Source organism: Euprymna scolopes, chromosome 5 (assembly GCF_053919585.1).
Source record: "Euprymna scolopes isolate OS-2025 chromosome 5, ASM5391958v1, whole genome shotgun sequence".
Classification (NCBI taxonomy): Eukaryota; Metazoa; Mollusca; class Cephalopoda; order Sepiida; family Sepiolidae; genus Euprymna; species Euprymna scolopes.
The window spans coordinates 5878237-5889987 of NC_136486.1; the positions used below are offsets into that span (position 1 = coordinate 5878237).

Here is an 11751-nt window from a genome sequence, read left to right on the forward strand (position 1 = left end):
TTTATTTCTACTCCAGATATTTTTTTTACTCCTTTTCAACCCAAATTGGACGTCACTTGAAACATAAGATATTTCTTTTTGGAATCGTGTTTAACCGATGACTGTGGGGAGTTAAGCAGAAAGATGTCTGTTCTCATGCCTTTAAACTTCTGCAGGTTATTTCAATCAGTGAAAGAGAAAGAGAGAAAATTCCAATGTCTAACAATCCGAGGGATTAATTCGAGTAGAAGGTTTTCCGGCATCTAGAGAATCAACAGTGAAGGGGTTTGATTTTGCTGCTTGCTAAGTTACTCGGAGTATGTACGTCGAGGGGGTAGAAGTGCTATGACTTCCAGAGCACATTCCATGGAAACACTTATAAAATAGGCACAGGAATGCAACACTGCGGCGATGGGACAGTGGTTCAAGTTGGCCGATAATGCGGAACCTATTGGATTTGAAACTCTTTTATGAAACTTGTGTAAAATGGATAGACTATTATGATGTGAGTAATTTTCTAGCATGATAGAGGGAGCCCACCTTGGCAATGTCTTCAATCTATTTGTTCCAATCCATGTTTACTATGAATGTTTGGCTGATAAGGATCTATTTTTTTCATATACGAGTTTATGTTATATGTGCTTATCTGGTTATAAAATATTTTCATGTCTTCGCGCTGTGATCAAAGTGTAGTGCATGTTTTGCTATCAGATGGTCAGAAAAAGAGAATTCTTTCTTGGCTGGAACAATTTACATTCACGAGATTAAAACTAAATAAGGAAAGAAGAAAGGCGGCTCAAACTGTAAATAATATGAATCCATATAAAAAAAAAAACGTCTATTAATAATCGTGTCTATAAAAATGCGCTTCATCCATCGAAACGTAATTGATTATTTGTGTTCGGTTGGACATTCCAGTCGATTTAACATCCAACGTTCTTCAGGTGTATCTTGTCGAACTCGCAAAACATTAACCTCTGGAGGTTGGAGGTTAAATCCTCAGTGCGGGCGACATTCAAAATACAATTAAAAATTATGGCCCTGTCAGTGGGGCATTAGAATATGCCGACTGTCCCCCTGCAGAGGGTAAAAGTCCCTCAATGAGGGTCCTGGATATGACCTTAAACTATATCCAGTGGTGAGGCCCCAGCTTGTGGGCTTTGGGGAGTGTGGAGCCACCCTTTAATTACCATTGCTCCCAGGTCCACTCTGATCCGGAGTGGTAGTACATGTTAGGGTCCCAACTATGGGTTAAATAGAAACCGACGTGAAAACAACAAATATACTCTATTAAAAAAATTTTCTCCAAAATCTTTGGATTCGGCATTAAATAACCCGAAAAGGGTTGATATGCCGTAAAACAAAAACAGCCAACCAACCAACCAACAACTAAAAATTAATAGAACTCACCCAGTCATGACTGACAGAATGATAGCATACTACCTCCGTGGATTACGTAAAGGATCTCGTTCGAAATTTAGTACATATTCCCGAATTTGACAAAAAGATTACCGAGATCGACAAGATATACTTGAAGACGGCCGGAGGTTACATCGACCAAACCGTTGTGAAAAAACCACTCAAGATGAGAACAGTAGTCCGATGAATGCAATTAAAATAAATCAATCGTCATCTCCCAAATTCATGAAGATTAATATCATTGGAACTTTTTAAATATCAAATATCGTTTTCAACTCGTGTTATAGTTTTGTTTGTTGGAAAGACTTGTTTAGTGACTGATATCACACGATTGAAACCGCGACTTGAGTCGGAATAAGAACCTAAATACGGTCAGAGACAACGAGCGGACAATCTAAGTCTGTGCAGTTAGTGCACACAAACGTAGGTTCACATTTAGTGCCGCGACCATCGGATGCGACCAACACCAAAGACGCACATAAGAATTTGCATCTGCGCTGATTGACATTACAAAATACAAGTGCTAAAAGCAAACACACAAGTTTATATCTAATTCAACAACCGCTAGATTTACAGACCCAGAATTAACCAAGGACGATGATAGCATAATGTAACATTTGAAAAAATAAACAAATAAATAACAGCTAAAACATCACCGGAAAAGGCCAACTGAATTTTAAGTCGACAAAAATTATATATTTCTTCAGCCATCTTTCGTTTTACGTTTTCCATTCTATCTTTATTTTTGAAAGGACCTATTTAATTTGCTGTCGTATTACAGATACGATCTCTAATCTTATATAAAAATCACTTTGTGTGTGTGTGTGAGTCCCTTCCTCATATGTTCCGAAACGGCTGAACCTATCCTTTGCAAATTTTACACAAAGGTATTTATATTTCTGGCAATGTTCTTAGATATGATTTGTACAGAAATTCATCCGATAAGTATCGAAAATCGAAAAAATCCGATCTTAAAATGTCTCTCTTCACTCATAAATAAGAATAATTTTTACAAGGGGAATATTTTACGTTACACCGGCTATTTTTAAGATCGTGAAACCCAATTATCAGCTGACGTGATATTATAAACAAACAAAAACGGAATTTGATGAACGACATTTTCATTATTATTTAATATTTTTTATTGCGAATAAGACCCTTCAGAATATTTATTGGCAAATTATTCCTCGTAATATATAATATTTAATGGAAGATTGATTCTATATTAATACACACGCAATCTGCATAAATTAAAATATCATGTTTAAGCGTAGTGTACGACCGAGCAATGCTGGACTTCTAACTAGTTATTAATAATTTCTTCTTTATATACGTTTTTTTCTCTTTAAAACTTTACAGTTTAAACTGTTTTTTCCTTTCTTATTTATATTTTAATATCTTAAAAACACTGCCTCAGTCCAGAAAATATTTTTCTTCTGACAACCGAGAACAAAACAGATAATACATTTTGATCAGGTCCCGAAGGAACGAAAGTATTTTATGTCAGGATAAACCCGTCTGATATAAACTCATATAACAAAAAACTATATCCATCTGATTTAATACCGATTAGAAATACTAATTAGGCCTTTGCTTAGTGAAATTTTGACAAAGGTTTGTTATCGGTGAATTCTTGAAATTGTTCGGTGTGTAATTATGGGAATTACACTGTTCTTATCAGTAACTGAACATATTTGTATCTTTCAATCTCGTTTAGGGTTGGAGTCATTTATGTATCTTCAAATTATAAACGGTAGGGTGATGTATTTTTGTAATGTTGTTCTAGTGTGGAGTTAATTCTTCAGAAATTGTGACCGTTTTTCGCCAAAAAAATAAAAAACAAATTATCATAAATGAGAAATTCCTTTCCAAGGAGTCATTGGCACGAGATTATCTAATGAAGCACCTGAAACGTTTATCTATGTAATACATAATAAAATCGAGATGACGCTCAACTTTAGCGGCATCCGGTCAATTACGCAAAAATGTTTGATTAGCTAATTTCTTTTAAAACAATGTGTGAAAATTTGTCGGTTTTGTTATTTTAAGTTTCCACATCTGACTAAGAATCAGTTGACCTGAAACTTATGTTAAGCGTCTAATATAATTTGAATTTGAAAACGTGCATAAAAACGGATGCTATCTGAAACTTAAGCTCAACCAACACCCAAAATGCTATATCACACTTAAGCCGGACAAACCTCCAAAATGCTATTCTCAAAACTAAAGTCCGAGTAAACATCAAAATACTTTTTAAACATAAGCCCAGCAATTCTAAAATGCAATTCTTAACCTAATTCCGACCAACTTCCTAAATGACAATCTACACCTAAGCCTGACCAATCCAAACATGTCATGTTAAAATTAAGCCCGACCAATCCCCAAAATGATACTTCAAATTTAAGCCAAACCAAACCCAGGTATGCAATTTCAAACTAACACGCGATCAACAGCCAAAAAGCAGTTTAAAACCTTAAACTGTACCAACAATGAAAACTTAATCTTTATGCTTATACGTTGATAAGAACACGATTCTCTCATAAACTAATTTAATGATAGCGTAAAGGTTATATAAAGTTTAGTTTAGTTTTATACCAACCGGGGAAGGAAGTGGAAGCCTTTCTTAAAAATACAGAAATTTGTGAAATTGTAATAATAGCTATCAAGTATCAATTAATAAATATCTAATAAATTCCAATTTCTTTAGGTATGTCTAACGGGCTGGGGAGGGGGGCGTCATATAAACGCAACATCACATTTAAAAATTCCAATTTTGATGCAACCTTTTATAAACCTTTGAAATATAAGATGGAAAAGTCTATCTTGATAATCTTGGTGACACATCATTAAAGTGATGCAAAACTCTTCTGTCCAGAAAATTTATTTTTATACGGGGAAGTTATTCTGTTAGTTCGTAATAATATCATTAATATTTCAATTTTAAATCAAATTAATGAAATTTAGGTCAAACTGAGCTTGTTGCTGTTCAAATCGATTTTGTACACGTTTGTTTCGACAACAACTAAACAGAGTAAAAAGATTAAAAAAATGTAGAACTCATCAAACTTCTATAATGTGACCGAAAACATTCATTCGGGGGACTTGACCATCACATCCTTCAGTAAATAAGGTGATGATGGCTCAGTGGTTAACAATGCTGACTGACAAACTGGATGTGCCGAGTTTGAACGAGTTTGTTCCAAAGAAACATTCTCACTTAAGGACGTTGTCAACCTTCACGTTATCCCTCCCGTGAGTACCTTATATCATTATTGAAGGAATTCTTAATAGAAAGATATCGAAGAAACGAATGCCAACAAAAATCATCATCATGAACGATGCAAACAACAACAACAACATGATCCGTCAGTTAAAATGTAGGGAACTGGGTTGGTGCATCTAGTCTCTCCCTCTTGGATAGGGTCCAAAAAAGAATTTTTAATCTAATAAGTCCCACTTTGTCAACTAAGCTCCAACCTCTGTCCCATCACCGCAATGTTGATATGCTTGTTTTACAAGTATTTTAAGGGAATCTGCTCTGATGAACTCATTGCACTTGTGATCCCTCGACGTGCATATTCCCGACAAACCTGCTTAGCAACAAAATCACACCCCTTCACTGTTGAGGTCCCTAATTGCGTGAAAGCTTTCTACTCTAATAGTTTCTTCCCTCGAACAGTTAGAGTGTGAAATTTCCTTTCTGTAACCTGCTTTCATGACTGTACTGATATGCAGAAGTTTAAATGTAACGTAAACCAACATCTTGTTAATCTTTTCTAGAAATGGTCACAAATAGTAACCCCTTACGTCCAAGTGGCGATATGCTTTGTTAAGGGTAAACGTTAGTAACAAAGACAACCACAATAACAAAAAGAACTCTATATATACATTTAGTAAATCAGATGATTGTTGTTTCGAGACCCTGGCGACTTACGTGTTGGTAAAGGTCCGTTGTAGCAAGCTACGGCAGCGTAGTTTCGGTAGTAACACGAATAAGAAGGTCGGGTTCTCGGGCAATCCAATAGGCTTGTCTCATTGCCTGTACAATTGACGCCGGCCACGTGGGGGTTGCGCACGTGAAATCCGTATGCTCCACAGCAGACTGGTAATCCATTCTCATGCCCCAGTTCTCGGCATACCACGCCTATGGAGAGAGAAAAGTTAAGCAAAACGTTACATATACATATCTGCAACAAGATACATGACTTATTACTTCTATATAAACATAGACATGAATATGTATATATATATATATATATATATATATATATATATATATATATTGTTTTTTTTTTACACAGTGATCATCACTTAGCAAGGCCCGGAAGCCACTCAGGGATAAGGGTTATTGCAAGTACATTACGTTAGTGCGGAGATTTGATGAAGTGTTTACTTAAGGGGATGGTTCATTAGGAATTTGTTAACATTGGACTTGAAGACATCCAAGTTGTAGTCCGGTGGGAAGCAGGCATACGGAACAGAGTTCCACAGGCGTGCAGTTCTAAGAAAGAAGCTTTGTTCATGAAATCCGCGTTTTGATTTAGGCACAGATATAGAGTGGGGGAAATTTTTCACAGTGAATTCAGCTAGACGGGTGTTTTTCGTGAAAGATTGGCGAGGGGGGGACCAGAGATTGGAGTTCAGACGATATACTATTATATAAAGATGTGTGTGTGAGAGCTCGTTTTCTATGGACTTCGAAACGGCTAAACTGAATTTTATGAAATTTAACATAAATGTACTTTATATATCTGGCAGGATTTTTAGGTTTTGTATCGGAATATCTTTGATAGGTATTGATAATCGATAATCCAAAAATCCAGAAAAAGGAACATACAGTTTTGACTAAAGTTAACGCTTTATATCGCCTAACACCACAAGTGCATTTGCGAAATTTTATTGCTGCACAAGTAGAAAGTATCTACATATAAGATAAACGGTACTTTTTATATGACAGGGGCTTGTTCAAAAGGAGTGTTTTTGTTTAAAGCACAATGTAACCATGATATTTGACTTTTTCATTTTAACTTAAATTCAAGACATTACCACCGCACAAACAGAAAGGCCAGACATATAAAATCAATAGTACGTTCTTTGATATGACCGGGGTGCGTTCGAAAAATATTTCTGTTTAGAGTACAATTGAATCCTAAAACTTTACTGTTGCATATTGAACATTAATTCAGGCAATACTATAAAATAATTTAATATCATCAACAATCGTTACAGTGCAATGTGCTGTGGACGAAATTACTACGGGGAGGCATGTGAAGCTTCCTCCCGGTGCACAGCGATGGGTCTCCAACAAGAGCAGGCAACCAATCGATAATATTGAAAAATGGGGGATTTCATTGATTTTGATGACAATAAAAATATGGGCGTGTAAAACATTCGTTGATCATCATTCAATCTCAGGCAACATCGGATGACCCTGTTAAGATGTGTGTGTATATATATATATATATATATATATATATATATATATATATATATATATACATATATATATGTATTTATTTATTCTTCGAGGGGCACAAAATATAGAAACATAAATGCACATATGTTGCCAATATTGCTTGTATAAATAAACATACTATATACAAGCTCTGTTCATTCATCGAGAACTTTTAAACGCAAGACTTTGAGTGGATTTACATCTAAGAATCTTAACGTATACAACCACTATATATATATATGTATATATATATATGTATGCATATATATGTATATACATATACATGGGCGTTCCAAAAGTTATGCCTATACACACACAAATATTAGTATTAATATTTATATATCTTCTTTAAGTTTACAAAATTCTTCAGTTTGTTTATGAAATATGTACACACCCACACACTCACATACACACACATATATATAATGAATGCATATATATATATATATATATATATATATATATATATATATATATATATGTATGTATATATATATATATATGTGTGTGTCTTTGTGTCTGTGTGGGTATGTCTGTGTGTAAATTGTCACCTCCCAAAACAAAATTTTTAAAGTACACATTGCCAGACATGGCAACACTGCGAGATAGTGAACTAGAGCAATTAAACATTTCGCCATTTTAGAAACCATACGGCAATTATTGAAGCCTCTACGAGAATTGTTCGGTAATCTAAAGAAGTAATAATGCTGCCTTACCCCCTAAATCGCCACATTTATCCGTTTGTACTTATTTTTCTTGTCGGGTTATCTCAAGATTAAAGCTTACACAACTCAACAAAAAAATAAGAATTCATGATGGTGCAGCAGTCGATGACAACTGCACGCTTGTGGAACTCTGTTCCGTCTGCCTGCTTCCCTCCGGACTACAACTTGGATGTCTTCAAGTCTAATGTTAACAAATTCCTAATGAACCGCCCCCTTAAGTAAACACTCCATCAAATCTCCACACTAACGTAATGTACTTGCAATAACCCTTATCCCTGAGTGGCTTCCGGGCCTTGATAAGTGGTGATCATTGTGTAAAAAAAAAAAAAAAAAAAAACCAGAAAATTTCTAAAAACATTCTAAAAGCAATCTAAAAGTATTTTTTAACGGAAATTCTACCATTGTTTCTTAAATGGCATGTTTAATTTACATTTAATTATACCTCCCATATATATATATATATATATATATATATATATATATATATATATATATATATATATATATATATGACATATTTTTCTTCCATCATGCTTGGTTTTATTAGATGGTTAACAAGTTTCATATTTTGGGTTACCCTATATATATATATATATATATATATATATATATATATATATATATATATATATATATACATTAACATAATTGCGTGTATTTCCATTTGATTCGCATGTTGCAATATACTTACGGGCATCAGTTTCATCCCAGTTTTTATCGCAAACGGAACCCCACACTCCATTATGCCGAGTCTGTACAATCCCATTGCTGTAGGAATCACCTTCAAATAATCTCACTGGAAAAAATTAAAATAATAGTCAATTAATTAATTTCAAGTTACGAATACTTTTGTTTAATACATAACTTCAAAAGAATATTGTAGTACATCAATTAAAATATTGTAATACATCGATTAAAAATATATTGTAATACATCAATTAAAAATATATTGTAATACATCAATTAAAAATATATTGTAATACATCAATTAAAAATATATTGTAATACATCAATTAAAAATATATTGTAATACATCAATTAAAAATATATTGTAATACATCAATTAAAAATATATTGTAATACATCAATTAAAAAGAACATTGTAATACATCAATTAAAAAGAATATTGTAATACATAAATTAAAAAATATTGTAATACATCAATTAAAAATAATATTGTAATACATCAATTAAAAATTATATTGTAATACATCAATTAAAAAGAATATTGTAATACATCAATTAAAAATATTGTACCTATTTACTATGCCTCCCCACGGGACAGAGTTAGACACCAGGGTCGTTTTTTAACGTGGAGAAAAGGTACAAAAATAAAAATTGTCTCAGTCGTGAAGGATTTCTCCTCCACCGAAAGAGAACAAGAAATAGAAGTGCAGCATCTGAAGAACAGATGGTATTTATTTGCTCCCCCACTGAGCAAATTAGGCACAAGGCCGTTTTTAATGTGAGGTAAAAACCAGCTCCCCTAAAAGTAGGCAAAAAGGGGGCACTCTGGTTACCAAAAATAATAATTGTCCCAGTATAGAGGGCCTCCCCTCCACTGACCGGCACAAACCATCCCAAGTGCAGCATCTGCCGGAACAGATGGTATTTATTTGCTCCCCCACTGAGCAAATTAGGCACAAGGCCATTTTTAATGTGAGGTAAAAACCAGCTCCCCTAAAAGTAGGCAAAAAGGGGGCACTCTGGTTACCAAAAATAATAATTGTCCCAGTATAGAGGGTTTCCCCTCCATTGACTGGTACAAACTATCTTAAGTGCAGCATCTGCCGGAACAGATACTACACTTTGATCTTGACCAAAAGGCCAAGTAATATTGTAATACATCAATTAAAATAATATTGTAATACATCACTTAAAAAAGAAAATTTCAACGAGTTTTTATCTTGGAATGTTATATGATTTACCAACTTATCGATCGCAACAACCTTATCTCAAATACATATAATAACCAGAATGAAGAAAAGATCTACGCAGTGTCGAAACCGATCGACGATCTGTATAGTGAATTTATTTTAGTGTTATCACCATGTTTTGTACATAAGTTAAATATATTATAGGTCTTAAAGTTGGTAGCAAGTAAAAATAAAAATAATAAATTAATATTTTTTGGGCCTGTGTTTGGCTAAAATTGATATTTCTGAGGCACTAAATATAACATAAACTATCCTGTGCGATTTACTTACTTAACTATTTACATTTAATTATACCTCCCATATATATATATATATATATATATATATATATATATATATATACATACATACATACATATATATATATTAATTAATTATTTTCATTTAATTATTTTATTTATGGAGCATTCTTTGGTAAACGCAATAATAATTCGATTTTTAGTTTTATTCTTTTAAATTCCATACAATTCGATATGTTTATGGGATTTTGAACTTTGATTTAATTACAGATCAATTTTTATTTTTATAGACAATTTTTCCTGTTTTAATTGCTCGATGTAGTATATTGAATAATGTATTATAATTTATATCTAATATTTGTCTTCATTTTTGTAATTATACACACACACACACACACACATATATATACACATGCATGTATATATATATATATATATGTGATGTAAGAATAATTTGCGTCCTTTTTTTTCCAAATATTACATTCATACTCCAATACTCCGTAAAAGCCAAAATATAAAAATACAGGCCTACAAAACATAACAGTATAGCTAATCCAATGTTTATACCCGTGCCGCTCAAACTATAACACATTCGAGGCTACTGACTCATCTTCTCTTCTTCTATATAAATAAAATGAACTCATTTTTTCCCGTCTGATTTTGACATTAATAGGATTAAAAATCAAGATATTTCATGCAAATATAATATGCACAAACGGCAGAACAATATCTGGTGTGTTATAGACTTATTATTTCTCAAATTCCTCGATAATCTTAGATTTCTATACTTTTTCTGCTGAGAAGTCACGGCCAAAATCGGTTAAGATCAATGGAAGTGGTAAAATATTTTCTCTCTAATAAATTCCTCCTCCCCCTGCCACCACTTAACACCGTTTGGGGATCGTTCACAAGGAACAGTTGAGAAGAGAACACCGGTTTGGCTTCGTAGTTCTTTCATGTGAAGTTATTTAAAATCACTAAACTAAGCTGCAGTGCTCTGTGGCGTAGTGGTTAGCGTGCTGGACAATTCACATTATATTTTCACGTTCGCGCCGACCTACCGTAGTCGTTTTTTTTTTTTTTTCCTAAACAACTGGAATGGACTTTTCTTGGTGGCCGAACTGTTAACGTTGCAGATGTTCTTTTTTTTTCACACTTTATTTTCCTACTTTTACTCATGACTCCGGGTTTGATCCTTCCTACTTACCTACCATAACATTTTTTAAAACTCCCCCCCTCCGTCCCGGAAACAAACACTCGGACAGCGCCGGGTACCCCCGCTAGTTGAAAATAAGAGTAAAATCTTAATAAAAAGTAAAATAACGCCAAAATTAGGTTTCAATAATACCAAGTTGAGTCTATAGAAATGACGAGGTTGTCCATCACTGCTAGTACCGTACACGTGTCAGTCGCAGCAAAATTCTTAAAGATGTCTAAAGACTCGCTTTGACAAAAGAATTGGCAACAATTCCATCGAACAACTCTGGCATTTTGTAATACTTTCCAAAGAGTTGACTTTTTCATCAAAACAGTGCTAAATAGTTGGCACAGTTTCGATTCTATTAATGTTTTGTTTGTTATTTTTTGATAGCTTCCCATCTTCCAATTCCCAAGACTTTACCATTTCAACTTCTATTGGCACAGAAAAAGCTTTTTATGTCTGCAACTGATTTATTGTAAAACATGAAATGTTCTGCAGCCGAAATGTTGCTGTTTCAAAATTAATATCTTTGTTAGCTTTGGCTGATGTTCGTACGCTTGAGAGTTTAAGCAAATTTGTATGTGTATATCTCGTAGTCTCTTTTATGCTATCACTTTTTATAGTATTATTTCATGCATATATATATATATATATATATATATATATATTACTTAATTTAATCACGTGACATAATATACGAAAATATAATTTTATAGGTAAATTTTCAGTATGTACATCAACAGTGCTCAATATATAGGTAGAGCTAGGTAGTCAGTTATAACAATATATATGGCAA

At 33.4% G+C, this 11751-nt stretch overlaps 1 protein-coding gene across 1 annotated transcript in view; it reads right to left on the bottom strand.

Annotated features, from left to right (window-relative positions):
* Window positions 1-11751, bottom strand: part of LOC145276697 (uncharacterized) — a 1014367-nt gene that overhangs the window by 67545 nt on the left and 935071 nt on the right. The window contains exons 20-21 of the mRNA XM_080127889.1: window positions 8270-8374; window positions 5333-5542 (exon numbers count right to left, since the gene is read on the bottom strand). Coding sequence (XP_079984015.1) covers window positions 5333-5542; window positions 8270-8374 — 315 coding nt within the window. The remainder of the gene's footprint in view (window positions 1-5332; window positions 5543-8269; window positions 8375-11751) is intronic.